The 20,884-nt window shown below is 41.2% G+C and overlaps 1 protein-coding gene across 1 annotated transcript in view; it reads right to left on the bottom strand.

Moving 5' to 3' along the window:
- LOC132140721 (BMP/retinoic acid-inducible neural-specific protein 1) overlaps nt 1–20,884 on the bottom strand; it is a 171,685-nt gene that overhangs the window by 46,954 nt on the left and 103,847 nt on the right. The window contains exon 5 of the mRNA XM_059549637.1: nt 18,904–19,009. Coding sequence (XP_059405620.1) covers nt 18,904–19,009 — 106 coding nt within the window. The remainder of the gene's footprint in view (nt 1–18,903; nt 19,010–20,884) is intronic.

The raw sequence follows: 20,884 nt of genomic DNA, 5'->3' as shown, positions 1-20,884 counted from the left end.
CCAAATCAGAAAATCAAAGATCCTGCAGGAGCAGATGAGAGCGGCTGATTAGTGCCCGTCTGTGATGTCGACACGATGGCAAAGTTGATTTTATTGCGTTTGGAAATGTAACAGCATGTCATTATCACGCTCCATCAGATATCCCGAGGCAAAGTCACTTGACTCGTGTCTTTCTCTGAATGAGATCAAGATGGAAAGGAACAAAAAACTACAAGAACAACTGCCTGTTCTGTAAAGCATTTGGAAGCTGTGTAAATATTTAAGCAATATCGCACACACAGTCCTGCTGTTATGATGAATATTGTGATTTGGCTTCTTCTTCATTTTATTTATTCATACATTAAAATGATCAACAGTGATATTAAGGACATGTTACAATATATTTATTTTTCAAACAAATGCTACTTTTCTGAACTTTCTATTCATCAAAGAATCCTGAAAAAAGTAACTTGAGTAACTCTCAAGTTATCACTCAGTAAATATGTTAATATATTTGAACTATATTTACTATGATATAAATGTATTTGAAATATATTAAGTTTTTACTAGACGAGGCACACTAAACTAGACAAATGTGGATCAAACTGTGAAAGAGAAGTGTGTAATAATTTTGACGTGCCACAGTGTTGGATTGTGGCATGTATTGTGATTAAGGAGTTGCTGATACCGAGGCCTAATACTGAGTAAATGACATTTCAGACACGATATGGCCAGATATTGAGGATTTTTGCTGCAACAGAAATAGTTCCAAAACAGCAGTGAACACAGACCGCAAACTGTGAAACGCTCCAGTGCTGATCGCTGCTTATCCAATCCAATTAGTTGAGCAGTGGCATAAATCTACTCAAAAAACAGAGAAACATGTTTGAGCAAATATATTAACAACAGCGACGGATTAAAACGACAAAATCATGTGCTTTTCAATCACTGGCAAAGTTGTCAGATAGCTTTTGTCAAAACTATTCCAAGCTCAACCCTTTAGATGCAGTTCCTGAAATACTGTAATGCTGAACTTTGAAAATAGCCACCAGCTCATTATTCTGAAGCAGGAAGTACAGAGAGAAACAGAGAGTCCTCTAAACTCCACTGACCTGTAAAGACCTTCATCTTCAGACCATCAGTAACATCTCTTTAAAAGTGTCCGTTCAGCCAAATGTGAAACATCTGTCAACTTTTAATGACCCTGTCATTCCATGCTCTTATGACTTACTTTTTGTGGAGCACAAAAGCAGATGTGTAGCAGAATGTTCACGCTGCTCTTTTATGTACGTGGGAAAAACGTTATTCACAGCCCTCGACACGCAATAATAACAATAAGCTTTGTGTTATAATGTATTACAATTAAGGGTGTTTGATTTCACTATTCAATCCAGGTGTTTTTTTTTTTTTTTTTTTTTTTTTTACAAAATCAGATTTAATACAAATTATGAATTAAATGCGTCCTTTTAATATTGCTTGGACAAAATGCTGCAAGATTCTTTGTGAAAATAAAATATAACTATAGTAATATGGAACCTATTGCATTTACTGCTCTTTGGTTGGTTTTGATTGCTTCTATTGTCCTCATTTGTAAGTTGCTTTGGATAAAAGCATCTGCTAAATAACCAAATTTAAATATAACGTAAATATAAATAACAAAACTAAATTGACATTTTAAAACAAACCCCAAATCAAATAAATAGCACAAAATAAATATCTTCATATAAACAAAATATGGCTTTGTGTGTTTTTATGTTGCATTTAACATTAGAGGCAACCACTGAATTTTAATCATGATCCAAACAAATATGCTGAGATACATGATAAGTTTGTAATCTAAATTAGATTGTACTGTAAAATTTCCAAAATATGAAGCAAAAAAAGAATGGTTTGATTTCAGTTTTGTACATAAATACATAAAAAAAGTCTGAATGAAACAGAAACAGTAGACGAGCTGAATTAAAAGGAGATTCACTCTCTGCCAGCAGGTGGTGCTTTAAGCATTTCCTTGGTTTCCGCTGTAAACAAAGCAGTCTGCACTTATGGACTTTAATATGCATTATACAGAGGCAAGATGAAAAGAAAAGAAATAAATACAATCTAAACTTTTCTAAACAGAGTAAGTTCACCTCAGACATACATTCATATAAACTCCTACCCCTAATTGAACCGCGATCTGTTTTGCATCTCCAGTCGATTTGAATCGTCACATTTATATGAAGGCTTTAAGTAAAGTGAAAAATAACTACATAGACGAATATTTTTTCACTACAATACATATTCATTATATTTTTACTTAATTAGTGTCTTTATTATTTAATGTTTGATCAAATTATTTAATTAAATAAAGTTAAATATTTAAGATTCAATCATTTAAACCGGTCAAGAAAACAAGTTATTATTATAGCCACCATGTTTATATTTCAACAATGAACTGGAGTAAAAGCGATTTTTAGTTGAGCATTGATTATAGTATTTATATTTATTTTATATTATTTTTATATCACTGGAAAAAAAAAATCCACAGGCGAAGTCATGCAGATCATTAACTGCTGGCCTATGTGGTAATCATCAAATATGACTTATGTTAATGTTAAATCAGTTAAATCAGCGGGAGTTAAAAGCAGATCGTAAGTGTATTTATTTCATTAGTGTTTAGCGCAGTTGTCATGGCTAAGAAACACCTGTTTGTTAACTGTGTTGAGTCGTGCTGCGTTTGGTCTCGTACTCTATCGCATACGTTGTCAGTGTTGTGCGCTTGCTTAGACCTTTGTTGTGATAAACAGTAAAGTGTGTTCAAGCGCCAGCCAAGAGAGTGTAAAGAAATACCCTTTGTGAGAAGCAGTTAAATCAGCGGGAGTTAAAAGCAGATCGTAAGTGTATTTATTTCTTGTCTCATTAATGTTTAGCGCAGTTGTCGTTGCTAGGAAACACTTGTTCGTTTACTGTGTTGAGACTTGCTGCGTTTGGTCTCGTACTCTATCGCATACGTTGTCAGTGTTGTGCGCTTGCTTAGACCTTTGTTGTGATAAACAGTACGTTTAGCTGAATTCAATTTCCGTTTTGTCGGGTTTAAAAAAGATTAATATACAATGGCAGCGGTCGTGGCAGCCCTCCAGTTAAGCCCTCCTCGTGTGAAGACCGAAGAGTGTAAAGACCATCGACGTTACCGTGTGACTCCACCGGGCAGGGACATCGGCAGGGTATATAAGTATTTTTTCGATTAATCTCTTTTTCCTGCTCCTTGTTTCATTTCTGTTTCAGTTGTTTTTTGTTTATAACCAAATTTTACTATGTGTTTCCAGATCCCTACTATCACTACCACTCGCAAACCACACATCACACAATGTAGACAGCGCAATCTTAACAACCTGCACACTTTGCCTATATCTGCTAATACACTACTTTCTTTTTCTATTGGTCTCTGGAATTGCCAGTCTGCTGTAAACAAAGCTGATTTCATTGCTTCTATTATTAGTCATTCAAAGCTTAATCTCATGGCCCTAACAGAGACCTGGATCAAACCAGAGGACACTGCTACACCTGCAGCACTCTCCAATAATTTCTCATTTTCCCACTCCCCCCGTTTGACAGGAAGAGGTGGAGGTACTGGTCTGCTCATCTCTAATGATTGGAAATTTAATCCTTTACCATCTTTGGGTATCAACAGCTCCTTTGAATCTCATTCAGTTACTGTTACCTACTCTTTTAAAATACATTTTGTAGTTGTCTATCGACCCCCAGGACCACTGGGTAACTTTTTGGATGAATTAGATGTGTTGCTCTCAACCTTTTCTGAGGATGGTACTCCCCTAGTTATGCTTGGAGATTTCAACATCCATCTAGATAAACCTCTGTATGCTGATTTCCACACTCTGCTTGCCTCTTTTGATCTCAACCCAGTGTCAACTACTGCTACTCACAAATCAGGCAACCAACTGGACCTTATTTATACACGACACTGCTCTACTGATTATGTTCTGGTTACTCCACTGCACACGTCGGATCACTTCCTCCTCACTCTTAACCTCAACATGGCCCCTGACACATCACTTACCCCTCCACATGTCATCTTTCGATGTAACCTATGCACACTTTCACCCTCCCGGCTTTCTGCAATGGTTTCATCTTCACTTCCTTCCCCTAAACTGTTTGCATCTTTGGATACTAACAGTGCTACTGATAATTTCTGCTCCACTCTTACATCTTGTTTAGACACTGTTTGACCCTTATCTTCCAGGCCAGCCCGTAACACCCCTTCTGCGCAAATCCAGAAATACTACTGACCTTAATATGTATCAGTCACTCCTATATTCTTTCTCTGCTAATGTCTCCACTGCTAAAATGACATCCTACCATAACAAAAATAAAAATTTGTCTAACTCTCGCATGCTTTTTAAAACATTTTCCTCAATTCTTTGTCCTCCTCCTCCCCCTCCTGCTTCATCTCTAATAGCTGGCGACTTTGCAATGTTTTTCATTAATAAAATTAAACACATTAGTGCACAATTTTCCACACCACAATCAGTCAAGCTCATATCACCAGCAAACTTATACTCATTTACATCCTTCTCTTCACTCTCTGAGGCAGAAGTCTCAAAACTCATCCTTTCAAATCCTGCTTGATCTGTCCACTGCTTTTGACACGGTTAACCACCAGATCCTCCTATCAACCCTACTGGCAAAAGGCATCTCAGGAACCACACTTCAATGGTTTTAGTCTTACCTATCAGATAGGTCCTTCAAAGTATCTTGGAGAGGTGAGGTGTCCAAGACACAACATCTAACATCTAACTGGGGTGCAGATTTGCTGTATTCAACATCAAGAAGATCAAGCCCTTTCTTTCGGAACATGCTGCACAACTCCTTGTTCAAGCTCTTGTTCTATCCAGGCTGGACTGTTGCAATGCCCTCTTGGCAGGTCTTCCAGCCAATTCTATCAAACCTTTACAATTAATTCAGAACGCGGTAGCAAGATTAATTTTTAATGAGCCAAAAAAAGAATACACGTCACAAACTTTATCAATTTGCACTGGCTTCCAATAGCTGCTCGTATAAAATTCAAGGCATTGATGTTTGCCTACAAAACTACCACTGGCTCTGCACCCATTTACCTAAATTTGTTACTTCAGACTTATGTGCCCTCTAGAAGCTTGCGTTCTGCTAGTGAACGTCGCTTGATTGTGCCATCCCAAAGAAGCACAAAGTCACTTTTACGGACTTTTAAATTAAATGTTCCCTCCTGGTGGAATGACCTCCCCAACTCAATCCGGATAGCTGAGTCCTTAGCCATCTTCAAGAATCGGCCTAAAACACATCTCTTCCATCTTTATTTGACCCTCTAACTTTAACACTCACTATTCTAATTCTATTCTTAAAAAAATTCTAACTACCTTTCTAATCTTTTTGTATTCTATTTTCTTTTCATTAATTATGCAATTGTATGTGTGTGTGTGTGTGTGTGTGTGTGTGTGTGTGTAAAGACCTCTAACACTAGCTTGCTCTATTCTTTTTTTACTCTATCTGTTTTCTTTATATTATATTATTTAAAATCCCATGCTATGTGTACTGTGTTAACCTAACTTGTTATAGCACTCATATATCACTGCTCTTTTTGTTGTTTTTGTTTGCTTCCACTGTCCTCATCTGTAAGTTGCTTTAGATAAAAGCGTCTGCTAAATGAATAAATGTAAATGTAATGTAATGTAAATATGTAAGTAGTAGCAAATGTACATGGACGCTCAATCTAATTTTAACCTAGAGAAAGTTTTCAAAGTGTGCTGTTTAAGTGTCTGTGTAAACAATAGCAAGTGTAAGAAAACGAACAGTATTTATATCGTTTTTACCTCTTGTACACAGCCACGTCCAACTGATCTGAGTGCACGAGTGCTTCCTGATGTGACGTGTGCGCACGCGTGCACTCTGGCTTTGTCGGTGCAAGCACGTAAAGCGCTGGAAGTGATCTCTCACGCATGAACGTCACTCATTGTTTACAGTTTACCACAATATATAATATAATAAATATAATGCAGTAATTGTAATTAATTAATTTGTTTATACCCCTATAATCCCTATAATCGTTGCGATTATAATAAAAATACAACACATTACTCACTCTATTGACAGCATCCCATTGGGTCCCTCTGGCATTGGACGTCGCCTCCAGTTTATACATGGCAAACTAAACACAACGTGTAAAACGCTGCGTCTCAACAGCGAAGAAAACTCAGGAACTTCAGTCAGGCAGGTGTGTGATGCGATACTGTCAATGTCCTTGTCGTCGTCTTGTAGATGTGGCATTGCTATGTTCCATTCGTGACAACATATGCTCTCCACGTCTGTTGGCATCTCACAACACTTGCTACTAAAACACCACCAATTTTGAAGAGATCTCTGTCTCTCTGAGGCTTGAAGACGTGCTGCTGCACCGGATCGCTCCTGAGTACTTGATCTGTGTATTCTGGTTCACATAAATATGGTTGTGAAAAAAAATTAACGTTGTCTATGGATATATTGAAATCGTCTTCCATTGCAATTTCCTGTACATCTATATATGTTTAGATCTTCACCGTGAAAGGTAACACTTCCGAAATCTCTGTGTAAACCATAGACAGTAAGTGTAAACAATGAGTGACGTTCATGCACGAGAGATCACTTCCGGCGCTTTCCGCGCTTGCACAGACTAAGCCAGAGCGCGCACGCACGTCACATCAGGAAGCACTCGCGCACTCAGATCAGCTGGATGTGGTTGTGTACAAGAGATAAAAACGATATAAATACTGTTCGTTTTCTTACACAAACCGCTCGTTTCGTGTCTTAGGTCATCAATGTGTACTTACGATGGGGAATTGTTTAATTTGGACTTCTCTGTGCATGCTCTTTGAGGTGGTGACCATAGACCTCCATTATATGAGTCACAGACAAGAACGGTTTGACCTAAAAATATCAAAATGGGAAATACTGCGGAAACAAAGAAACCTACATCTTGGATGCCCTTGAGGTAAGTTAAAACTTATCAAAATTTAATTTCAAAGTAACCCATCCCTTTAAATGAATAAAATCTTATTTAATATTAATTTACCTAGTATCACTATTATTGCTCTTGAAATAAAACCCTGAAAGATATAATGAACTGTTTTTGCAAATATGACTCATCAAATATGACATCATATGCAGTCTGTGTGATTCAGCTTGTCCCCACGGTGGTACATGAAGGTAAGTATAGAATGACCAACTTCTCATTTTAGGTGCTTTATGAAATGAAGTCATTAAGGCAATTGACCTGTCGATTCTTCATCTCCACCTTGTTTACAGATTTCTTTAAACAGCTGATCCTCCCCTCTTTCCATATTCCAATCAGGAAGATTACTTGCAATCGACTGCAGTCAGGGGATCACAAGGCAATTTTATTAATGGCAACAACAAATCCTTCAAAGTGACCTTTCCTAATTCATTAAGAGATGCAGACACAGGAGACGACTCTAATGGTGGACGACAAACGCCATGGCCATCCCGTGATCATGGCCATCTCTCTCTCATATAAGTGTGTTAAATCTCAGTCTGTGACAATCACATGCCATATCTGCATTCAACGCTTCAGCCGACGTAGAGAAAGATATACAACACTAGTAAACGAGATGTCAAGGGTCTGTTTTTAGTGACCGCAGTGTTTGTTTTTTGCTTTTTATTTTTTTGTGTGTCATTATAAATAAATGAATACTGTTGTTTTATTTTACAGTTAAAATTATATATATATATATATATATATATATATATATATATATATATAATAAAAAAAATTAAATGATACATTTACATTTGCTTGGAAAAACAAAACTGCAGAAGATAAAAAAAGACTTTTTTATTTAACCCTAACCCTTATCTAACCCTATTAGCATAAAACTTGCTTAGTTACATAAGATGTTTTGCTCAAACAAAACAAAAATAAATTAATTAATTAATGAAAAAAGAGTAACTACGGCTGGGTAAGAAAAAAATAAACAGCATAAATATTTGAAATAAATTTAACATCAACATTTTATTTTTATTTATTTTTTTATTTATTTATTTTTTCATTTCTTTTTCCATCTGCTTGGTGGAAAGCGACACAAAGACACTAAATGTGAAAGTGGTGTAGTGATCCCCTTATACTTTCTGCAGCAAATAGTATGTTTTCTGTGAAAATTATAAATAATGACCCATTTGTAGCATATAACAAAGGACACTTCACAAAATAATATATCCCACAATGCAATGCGCTCAACTTCACCTTCCATTTCCAGTGTGAAAACATGTATAAATATACAGTTCTGAATACAGACAAAGTGTCAGTCCGCAGAGGGTCGTGGTGAAATGCATAGTGCTGAAACACACATCAGAAACAGAAATGAACAATGACGTTGCACTTTCGAGAAACTAAAAGTTTGCAGAAAAAAATATATTTTGAGTGTCCTCAGAAAACGCTTCATATTCAGTTTCTACAGCTGTTCTCTCAGAGTCTCTGGTGAAAAACAAATGAAGTGTAAACAACTTGCAGTTTCTTTCTGACCTTCTAAAAATGTGTAGAGCAGGTAATTTATATTTAAACCTGCATTAAACCACAGTAACTAAATCAATAATATGCATGATGATTTTGAGAGTGTTTCATAGGAAGAACCTGGATGGTTTTACATTCTTCTGCAGTGCTGGTCTGTCTATATCATCATTCAGATGTTTAAGGCCTATGTGTTATGTGTCGCTGTTATATCGTGTATTGCACCAAAAGCTCATTAAAATTATGCAATGCAGTAAAATAAAAACATAAAACAATGTGTTCTGTTCCGTCCATATCATCCAGCAGTTTTGTTATGGATGGAAATATAAAGTGTATATAATATAAAAATGTAAGATAAAGTAAGATACATTATTTCCATTGATTTATTCTGTGTTCTGACATTAAAGAGTTGTAATTGACATAAAAAAGGTTGAAACTATGGCATAAAATGTGTGTGTATATATGTACTGTATATACACATATATAAAATGCATATAACAATGATTAAATATAAAATGTATGCAATTAATAATTAAAGCAATTAATGTATGCTTAAGTAATAATTAAGAGATAAAAGGTAAAAATTATGTGCTTATACCTCATAATAATAAGTAACAATAAATAAATAAATTAATAAGTATCATGAAACAAAAAGTTGAAATGATGATATAAAAAAGCCATAATTATGAGGAAAAAATGTCCCAATAATCATACCAAACCAGGTTGCACTTTATTTTACAGTACATGTACTTATAGTGTACCTACAGTGTATTTATCTAAGATAGTTCTGGTAATACAAGGTAACTATATGGGGTACGGGTTAGGTTTAGAGGTAGTTTCAGGGTTAGTAATTAGTTATTACATAGTTATTATAATATATTATATAATTACTATAATAAGTACATAGTATGTACATGGGGAACAGGACTGTAAAATAAAGTGCTACCAAAAATCATTATCATGACAAAATATTGTGCTTTTTATTTAAACTCATAACTATAACTATAACTATAACTAATAATGTATAATGTCAATTTTAATACTAATAATTAATAATTTCATAGTTTCTAATTTTATTTCATAATTATGACTAAGTGTACAATATTTCCAACTTTGTGTGTCATAATTTTTGTATCCCAGTTCTGACATTTTATCTCATATTTGTGACTTAGTATTCTACATTTCAGATTATGTGTATGTCATAATTTTTGTATCTCATAGTTTTTACATTTTATCTAATAATGGTAACTTAGTATTCTATATTTCAGATGATGTGCATCATAATTTTTATATCACAAAGTTTTTACATGTTATCTCACAATGCTGACTTAGAAATTAATATTTCTGATTACGTTTATGTCACAATGTTTATATCTCATAGTTTTTACATTGTATCTCATAATTGTGACTTGGTAGCTCATATTTGTATTTATTTATTTGTATTTATTTATTTTAATCATATTATTATTACTTACAAAGGCATGACTTGCTTTAACAATTTTGACTTTTATCTCAAGATTATTGCTTACAAAGACATTACTTTTGTTTCTCTAATGTGGCATAAGTGGGCTTTTATATTTTCCTATTTAAACGAGTGGCTATTGGTCAGAATAAGCTGTAAGGTGGACCAGACCTTATGACAACAGTATGTGAGACTGTTTCATCAGCAGATGTTTGCTCATCTTTAGCTGCTCATCTCTGAGAGGATATTTCCATCAACAGCCATCAAATCCATTTTCTCCAAACATCTCAAGACAACAACCTGATAGCAGACCAACACGCAAGACTTTTATCCAGACCAAGATGGCATGGATGACTGCTCTCCGCCACGACATGACATACTGTCATCACGATGGGATGTTTTATGCAGCGTAAAGACGTGCAACATCAAAGCCTGTTACCTACTGAGAGCTTTCACAGAGAATATTCAAAATAAGACGGCCAGATAAAAGATGGATAAAGTTGAGCTGCTCGCCGCTCCGACAGATTCCTTTTATTACACACCCCAAATGTGTTAGCGATACTTCTAACAGGCATTCATATTTCAGATTATGACAAAAAATTTAGTTAACCAAAAAAGAAAATACACAAGACAGCAGAGTGCTTCTGCTAACTAGACTATTAGTAGAGCTAAAGCATGAATAACGACACATGCAATTAGACATGAGTGTGAGGTTTGTATCAAATTGGATATGAAACTCTACATTAAAACCGACTCATTCAAATCTGATCACATTCGCTTAACTGTAAGCATGAGGGTGGTGAATGGAGGACATTTTTTGCATGTGAATTCATCCACCAATGCAGACCCAAATCGGTAATAAAACACTCTGATAGTGTTTGTAGTGCCAATGCTGAATCTTCAGCATCACAGCAAATGTAATAATGTTTTATGTGTTGTGAGTTTGCAGCCTGAATTAAATGAAAAAATACTACTAAACAAATAAATACTATAAAAGTTATTGCAGTGACATTGCTGATCGCATGAAATAAATGTATAATATGACAATTGAACATATTACTGTTATGGGCTAGCTTTAATTAATCATAGACAAACTCGTCTGCCTAAATCAAAAACCATTTACATTTTGGAAAGAAGAAAAAAAAGGTACTGGTAGTTCTCTTACGAGAGCTCTCTCATACTGCATCTTAGCTAAGACGCTACGGGAAAAGTCTCTTTTCACGAAATACTGAAGCAAAAAATTATCCTTAATTTTGTATTTTTGTAAAGCGCATTTGCAGCAGTACACAGCAATAGGCGAGACGGCTCGTTCGCTCATTGGCTTGTTCTGCGGCAACTGCACAGCCTATCGAGCGCGGGCTGATGCAACATCATACCAATAAGGGCGCTTCGCGCCCTTCTTGCCACTTCCCGCCGAAACGGGTGTGGCCCAACCTATAAAAGGAGCTCGAAAAGGCTGACTCACCTGATTTTTTTCATCTCTTCAGCGAAGCTCACGCATCGCTGGATCACGGAGGAAGCAAGCGCCGTCTGAGAAAGCACATCAGCAGGACGAGCCATTCTGAAGCTGCTGGCATCGCCGCCTTCCACTGCCGTTCCTGCTGCGCTATCCGGCGCCTATATCCTTTCAATTCTGTTATATACAAGCTGTTCTTTATGTGTGTGTGTGTGTGTGTTCGCCCTGCGACACACACTCGTAAAAGAGCTCGCGTCTTTTTTAAGATGCCTTCCTGCGGCTCGTCAGAGCCCCACTCAGCGAGGGAGACCGGTACGTCATCTGTGTCTCCTGCCTGGGTGAAGATCATGCAGCGCTCGCACTCGCTGACGGCGGATGCCCACACTGCAAGCTGTTGCCATTGTGACTCTGAGGACTCGCCTGGCCTTTTTCTCTGAGCCTGCATTCTCCGCTGCGCAGAGGCGCTGTAAAAGCATCGCTTCCAGCGGATTCCGGAACCGTCTTCAGCTCAACCGAGCTCGCCGGTTCGCCCTGCTTCACCGGCCCCCCCTGCATCGCTTTCCGGTGGGCAGCGCCCGCTCTTTGCCGGAGCGTCGTCCGAGTAAGTCGATCTTCGGGGGAAGAGGACACGCGCTCTCTGCTAGCTTCGGGCAGTGAGGGCTGGGCGAGCTCCGAGGATCTCGCACCTTCTGCTCAGAAGCCCAGCATACGAGCTGACATCGAGAAGGAGCCGAAGCGAATGCTCGTGTTGGCCGCGATGAGTCTCGGCCGCGAGTGGTTTGTACCAGCGCCCCCCCTCTCGTTCCCGGCTGGATGGTATTTCCCTTTCGGATGAGCGTACTTCTCAAAGCCCGCCTCATTTCTTCCTGAGCTTCACGAAGAGGTGGCGAAGGCTTGAAACGCTCCATATTCAGCGCGAACTCGTTCGTCTGTCTCACTAGCATTCTCCACACTGATGATGCTAAAAACAGGAACTACCACTCACTTCCGCCGGTGGAACAGGCGATAGCGACGCACCTTTGTCCGCCCTCTGCTGGACGGCGGCAAAAGCGGTGTTGCCATCTAAAGCCTGCTGTGTGACGCTGCATCGGCACTACGAACGATGGCTGCTTCATCGAAGCGCAGGTGTACGAGTTCCGCTGTGGCCGAGCTCTCACCCAAGCGCGCCGCTGTTTCAGTTCCAGGAATTGTGACTGTCTCAGCGTTTTCTTCAATGCGCAAGCCTGCACAGTTGCCCGCTTGCCTGCACACAAAAGCCGTTATCACAACAGCTTCAGCTACACAGCTCAAGACCCCCGTTCTCGCTCTACCGGCCGTCGCCCCGCACCGCAGGGGCCGCGGCAGAGGATTACGGTGAGGCCAGGAGCCCCGAAGCCATCCTAGGAAAGCCATCTATGCATGCTGCATGATGCTGCGTCGGCACTACACACGATGGCTGCTTCATTGAAGCGCCGGTGTACGAGTTCCGCTGTGGCTGGGCTCTCACCTAAGCGCGCCGCTGTTTCAGTTCCAGAGATTGTGACTGTTTCAGCGTTTTTTGCAATGCGCAAGCCTGTACGGTTGCCCGCTTGCCTGCACACAAAAACCGTTATCACGGCTACCCAGATATTTCCCGAAAAAGGTGTAATTTCTGGTGTCCCGGCCACGGCCGATGGTGCTATAAATGTAGTGACGATGCCCACTGTTCAGTGCCCATCTCCACACATAAGCACAGCCCTTCACACAGGGCTCGCGCCCATAAAAGCGACTCAAGTCGATCACGCGCACTACATAGTAGACGAGCCCACTCCTCAGTGCCCACAATCACTATGTCACACGCGTCATGTGGTCTCTGTAAAAACGAAACCCGTGCACGTTCGTCCGGCCATGGCCGATGGTGCTATAAATGTAGTGACGATGCCCACTCCTCAGTGCCCATCTCCACATGTAAGCACAGCCCTGCACACAGGGCCTGCGCCCATAAAAGCGACTCAAGTCGATCGCGCACACTGCATAGTAAGCGTGCCCACCCCTCAGTGCCCACAATTACTATGTCACACGTGTCATGTGGTTTCTGTAAAAACAAAACCCGTGCACGCTCGTCCGGCCACGGCCGATGGTGCTATAAATGCAGTGACGATGCCCACTCCTCAGTGCCCATCTCCACATGTAAGCACAGCCCTGCACACAGGGCTCTCGCACATAAGATCGACACAGATCGGTCGAGCGTGCCGCATAGTAAACGTGCCCACTCCCCAGTGCCCACATACACTATGTCACATACGGCGCGTGGCTTCTGTAAAAATGAGGCCCGTGCACGTACGCTCTGCACAGGCAGACAGCGAGTTGAAAGTGGTAAATGTGCACATATGCAGCCCACAGTTACTCGCAGACATATCGAGTCCCACGGGACCTGCTCAGCCTTCCCCCAGTGGGTTAAGCGCCGGGACGGGGTCGAGGAGGAGCGATCTGCCCGCTGTGATCAGCGCGCTCCCCGCCTCAAATGTGCAGCACACCCGAGTGCCGCCGTTGCCCGGTCAACAGAGCGCGCTTCGCATCCAGCCCTTAGCCATTCATGCAGATGCATGGTCAGCGCTTCCAGGGGTTTCGGATTGGGTGCTAGGCATTATAAAGAGAGGCTACTCGCTACAGTTTTTTCGACGCCCTCCGCGCTTTTCAGTGCGTGTAGAAACTACGGTCAAAACAGAAGTAGCACACATACTTCGGGCCGAAATATCAAAACTGTTGAGCAAAAGGGGCTGTAGAGCCTGTGTCTCAAGCTCAAAGCGAGGGGGGGGGGGGCTGTACAGCAGATACTTTCTGGTGCCCAAGAGAGACGGGGGTCTCAGGCCCATACTGGATCTAAGACAGCTGAACAAGGCATTGATGAAACGCAGTTTCAAAATGCTTACGACCAGGAAACTCCTTGCGCAGATTCGCAGAGGGGACTGGTTCATGTCAATAGATCTGAGGGACGCGTATTTTCAAATACAGATAGCGTCAAACCACAGGCGATATTTGAGATTCGCCTTCGAGGGCCAGGCATACCAGTTTACAGTCGTCCGTGGCTCCTCGTATGTTTACGAGGTGCATGGATGCAGCGCTCGCTCCTCTCAGACTCAGAGACATGCGAGTGCTGGATTATTTGGACGACTGGCTGGTTCTGGCCCGATCACGAGCGGAGCTCGTGGACCACAGGGCCGTTTTACTCGATCACCTCGAGAAGCTCGGCCTCAGTGTCAATTGGGCGAAGAGTTCGCTGAACCCCAGTCAGACGATTCTGTTTCTGGGTATAGTTCTGAACTCGTGTTCCATGACGGCGCGGCTGTCACCACAGCGCGTGATGGGGATTCAGCGTGCAGCGAGTTCTTTCCACTGCGGCGTGACCGTGTCCCTCAAACACTGTCAGAAGATGCTGGGCCTCATGGCCTCAGCATCTCCGGCTCTGCAGCTGGGCCTGCTCCGCATGCACCCCCTGCAGTTCTGGCTGAAGACGCGGGTGCCGCGCAGAGCGTGGGCGTCTGGCCGGCTGCATCTCAAGGTCAATCAGAGCTTTTGGACAGCGAACGGTTGGTACCGATCAGGTGTAAGCCTGGGGACTTCCCCGAATGTGAAGATGGTGTCGACGGACGCCTCCACTTCGGGATGTGGAGCGCTGCTCGAGGGCAGACCGTCCTTTGGCCTATGGTCAGAACGGGAAAAGCTCCATCATATCAATTGTCTGGAAATGCTGGCAGTGGAGAACGCGCTGATGCGCTTTTGTCCCCAAATCAAGGATCACCACGTCTGAGTCCGTTCGGGCAACATGTCTGTGGTGTCCTACATAAATCGCCCGGGCGGTCTCGGGTCCTGAAACCTGTACAGGCTAGCGGAACGCCTCCTGGTTTGGGCTCAGCGCGACATGCGTTTGCTGAGGGCAGTGCATGTGCCTGGGCTACAGAATCTGGGTCCAGACAGGCTGTCCAGAGGCGAATGGTCTCTACACCCGCAAACAGTCCGGCTGTTGTGGGAGAGATTTGGCAGGGTGGAGGTGGACCTCTTCGATTCGCACGAAAACGCTCACTGCCCTGCGTTCTTTTCCAAGAACGAAAGTGCGCTGTCACGGGAATGGCCGTGCTGCCCGCTTTATGCTTTCCCTCCCGTCTCCCTCCTTCCGCAGGTGATAGAATGGGTGAGAGAAACGAGATGTTCAATACTGCTTGTAGCACCTCTTTTGAGGAACCAACCATTGCTCCCAGATTTGATGCAGTTAGCAGATGTCGCCCCGTGGCCAGTACCGTTGAGGAGGGACCTCCTCTCGCAGGCAAGGGGCTCGATTTGGCACCCTCAACCGGAGTTGTGGTCCCTCCATGTGTGGGCGCTCAACGGTTACCCGCTGATCTCGCAGTGGGAGTGCTGAATACCATCACTCAGGCTAGAGCTCCGTCGACACGACGTCTGTATGCCTCGAAGTGGTCGGTGTTCTCCAGCTGGTGCACAGCTCGAAGATATTCACACCTTAGTTGTGAGGTGACGGATGTTCTCTCCTTCCTACAGGAGTTGTTGGATAAGGGCAGAGCCCCATCCACGCTCAAAGTTTATGTGGCGGCCATCGCAACGTTTTCTGAAACAGCGCTCGGTCAGTCAATAGGAAGGAATGATTTGGTCATCCGGTTCCTCAGAGGAGCGAGGAGGCTGAATCCTCCCAGACCTCCGTCAGTCCCTATGTGGGACCTCGCTGCGGTTTTGGAGGCCATGAAGGGTCCCCCTTTTTGAGCCTATCCAATCGGTTAGCCTTCAGCATCTGTCATTCAAGACATTATTCTTGTTGGCTCTCGCTTCGGTGAAGCATGTGGGTGATTTGCACGCGCTCTCGGTGAGCCAGTCGTGCTTGGAGTTTGGGCCTAATGACTCAAGGGTCATACTCAAACCTAGGCACGGTTATGTGCCGAAATCCCTCAACACACCGTTTCGGGCTCAGGTTATTGCCCTGTCAGCCCTGCCGGTGTCAGGAGAGGATAGAGACTCGAGTCTTCTTTGCCCTGTAAGGGTTTTAAGAGCATATGTGTCTCGCTCTGCTGCCTTTCGGCAGACGGAGCAGCTGTTTGTCTCGTTCGATGGACGTTCCAAGGGAATGGCTGTTTCGAGACAGACTCTATCCAGATGGATAGTTGACGCCATAGCGTTAGCTTGTGCTTCCAGGGGCCATCAGTGCCCGTTGGGCGTCAGAGCACACTCCACAGGAGGCGTCGCCTCGTCGTGGACGTGGTCTACTGGGATCTCCTTGCAGGATATATGTATGGCGGCAGGTTGGGCCTCGCCGTCTACATTTATCAGGTTCTATAACCTGGAGGTTCCCGCCTTGCAAGCAAGGCTGCTGTCGGATCAGGGCCCTGAGGGGAATTCTGAGTTCATGAGCGCTATGCGCTGCCGACTGTTATATGGGCAGTATTGCGTAAGACCCGCATTGCCACATTGGTCAGGCTTGCCTCGGCTGTGTGATGTCATATTGCTGCATCTACGGATGCTGCTAGATATGGGACGGAGGGCTTTCCCCCTTTTATGTCCTGGACTCTCTGTGAGTCCCTCAGGTGACTGTGCACTGTAAATCCTGGGCGTTGCTTCAGGTTTATTGGTGTGTGATCCCTGCGCGCACGGCGTTTTGCATTGGGTTCCCGTAGCGTCTTAGCTAAGACGCAGTACGAGAGAGCTCTCGTAAGAGAACGTACTCGGTTACTAAACGTAACCTCGGTTCTCTCTAGAAGAGCGAACGAGTACTGCGTTCTCTGCCGTGCGCACGATTCACTCTGGTTCGCTTCGGCGATGAAATAAATCAGGTGAGTCAGCCTTTTCGAGCTCCTTTTATAGGTTGGGCCACACCCGTTTCTGCGGGAAGTGGCAAGAAGGGCGCGAAGCGCCCTTATTGGTCTGATTTTGCATCAGCCCGCGCTCGATAGGCTGTGCAGTTGCCGCAGAACAAGCCAATGAGCGAACGAGCCGTCTCGCCTATGGCTGTGTACTGCTGCAAATGCGCTTTACATAAATACAAAATTAAGGATAATTTTTTTGCTTCAGTATTTCGTGAAAAGAGACTTTTCCCGTAGCGTCTTAGCTAAGACGCAGTACTCGTTCGCTCTTCTAGAGAGAACCGAGGTTACGTTTAGTAACCGAGTACGTTTTCTGCCAAGACTTTTGCTGTTAATTTTAAATATTTCCAAAACTAAAACACACCACAACGTGGTTTGAAAATAATTAAGTATGATAAATTAAAATCATACTTAAAAATTGCTCAAAATGCTCAAAATTGTAAATATGAATGGAAATATACTTCACAGATATTTTACTCATTACCAATAATTGTGTCCAATGTGTATTTGAGAAAGACATTTATTTCATAATGAGATTTCCACCCATTTTCAATTGTTTAAGTTAAAAGAAAGTTAAGATATATGTGATTATGTATTTATTTATTTATTTTAATAAAATATCAAAATGATTAACAATTATATATATATATCCAACACAATGCAATATGTAATTTACTGTGATTCATGTTTTGTTTTATACAAAAGTACAATGCTAAATAAACATTAGTATTCTAAGAAAATATTATATATATTTTTTCATAATTGAAAATATTTTTTAACAACATGATGCAATATATAATTCAAAAGAAAAATAGCTAAAATACTTCTTAAAAGTAATACATCTTAAAAGTCATTACTGTAAATGTTACAGAACAGAATTGTTCATGTTTCTTTTAGTTTCATCCCTTCTTTCGTCCCTGGTGAGCACATCTTGTGTTACCTCTAGTATTATCAGCCAGACAGATTCATACACATTTATTTTCCCTGCAGGCGCATCTTGCCGCAGCTGTGCAACTGTGTTTCTCTCTTCCAAAGCATGTGTCAATACAGCAGATGTGCGCACCATCAAATCAAAAAAAAAAAAAAGTGTTTTCTGATAGACAGGAATTATAAAGACATTATGTTTTTCATATGTAAATGCTTCAAGGAAAACATTTCTGCACTTCTTTTGTCTGCTTTAAATTTGACACACAAGCAGCTGGATTGATGATGGATTTAAAAAGTCATTTATGCAAATCCTAGATGTTGCTAGACACTGTTTAGGGGGGTTTCAGTAGCCTGTCTTTCATCTCAGTCCCCCTAAAATTCTCTGTGATAAACTCAGCTGTCAGCAGCTTTAAACGTCTATGATTCTGTGAGCTATTTTCACACATACATCCCACTTTTTGAGATTAAATCTAAGCTTATTTCACTCTGAATCGTACCAGTCATTACAGCATGTTCTAGTTTGCTATTCTGAGCATTATTCCTTCCTATCTGTCACTAGTATAGGTATACAATCAATTCTCATTTTCAAATCTTTTTTTTTTCTAACTCAAATGAGTTTGTTGCAGAACAACAGTGCAGACAGTCAGGCAATACAAAGTTGAATTGGGTGCAGTGTTAACACAACCAATTGAAACCACAGTGAAATGCAAAAGTCACATACCTTGCAGATGGAGTTTGCTCTCTGGGCTCTGAAGAAGAACAGAACTGACAGAGTCCAGGTTATCATACGTGCTACAGCCAAGTGGACCCGTCCGCGTCTCTGTCACCTGAAGACAGATACAGATAACATCAAACCAGGTGTGTAAAATACCTGGGTAATTGTTACCGGATTACTGTACTTATACAGCAATACTGTGGTATTATGTTGCAGAGATTTGTCCTTCTTTTTTAACACTTCAGTGCAGTTTAAGATGCACTTTTACTTTCACTCAAGTATGTTTTTAACCAAATACTTGCACTTTTATTGAGTAATTTTTGGGTACTTTAAACCCCTTGAAAAAAAAAAACACGTCACTATGAACTATGTATTGTTGATTCATTATCACCTGGATGCAATATTAATTAATTCATCAATAATTTGTTACATTTATTTAGCACTTTTCTGGATCCTCAAATGGCTTTACACCAGTGTGCAGCATCCACCTGGATGCGCAGTAAGTGCACTTTGTTAGATGGTAATTTTTTAGATGCCTTTTTTGTCTTTATCCCTGAATCATGTTCATTCTTTTGTTCATAAATGTGTCAGGGTTCGGGTAGAGTGATGAGGTGAGGACTCAATGATGCAGAGAGAAGGGCTCTTTAATAGTAATAATAAAATAAACAAACAAAAACTACGCTGTAGGGGAAACAGACAAATCTGGACTGACAAGGCAAGGCACGATAAGCAAAGACAAATATTCGACGACGAACTAGCAACCAGACTGCAAACACAAGGACAATAAATAGGGAGCTAATGAGGAGGGTAACGAGGGAACACATGTGGGGAAAATTACATCAATAATCAGGTAACAAGATGGGTGGGGTCAAGACAATTGACGAGAGCACATGGCACATCAGAACTAAGACAAAAGCCATGTGCTCACACGAAACAAACACATGGCCAGCAAACCAATCACAAGCCATGTGCTTGAATTAGACACAAACTCGCAGCTAATGAAAAAACATGAGTGCCGGGATCCGAACACCACGCTCCAACATGAAACAGGACACGCAAACAAGAGTGCACAGTCTCGAAGCCGCGCACTCACATGAAAACAATGACATGAGGAGAGTATCAGGGCTCTGTCACAAAAACATGAATAACACTAGACTGAAGTGAGAGAACCCTGACAAAATGTTTACAAATGTCCAGAGCTGGAGCTATAATTTTAAGATTTATTTTTCCATGTTTTGGTCACTTAATTGCCATACCTCCATTCGTGTTGCTTCATAGTGTTCTTGACTTCACTATTATTGTGCAATCAAGAAAAAAGTAATGAAATAGCAATTAAGGGACTGTGATTTTAAGATTGCAAAGCTTTGCATTTCACCCTCTGCATATGAAAATGACAGTGGAAATGTTTATATTTATTTTACTGTTTTATATATATATATATATATATATATATATATATATATATATATATATATATATATATATTTACAACCTATGCTGGTGTTGGTTATTACTTTATGCAGTATGTTGCTGCCTTCATGTGTCAAATCATAGAGTGTGCACACCACCTTAACTCCCAGAAAACTCAATCAATATGTTCTTGTAATGGCCATGGGCAAAAATCCGAAGTCCTATTGCTTAGAAAAGTAATAGCACACCTCCCTTGCAAGCTGCATGTTTTAAATAATCATACCTCAATCCTCAATCAATCGGTAGAACAAACTCTGTGAGACCACTCGTGTGCTAAAGATTTATAAATAAATAGTATTAATAGTAATAGTGACAGTAACCTGAGTAAACACTCAATGGATCATCTGCAGTGAATGGGTGCCATCAGAATGTGGTGATAAAAAAAAAGGAATCAACAAGTAATCCATGCCACTCTATTCCATCAATGTCTTGTGAAGCAAGTGTTTGTAAGAAACAAATCTATCATTAAGACAATTTTAAACTGCACTTGTATCCATCCAGAATATTGATTTAGAGC

Source organism: Carassius carassius, chromosome 5 (genome assembly GCF_963082965.1).
Source record: "Carassius carassius chromosome 5, fCarCar2.1, whole genome shotgun sequence".
Lineage (NCBI taxonomy): Eukaryota > Metazoa > Chordata > Actinopteri > Cypriniformes > Cyprinidae > Carassius > Carassius carassius.
Note: the sequence above shows the minus strand (reverse complement) of the source record. Positions and strands in the feature narration are given on the sequence as shown.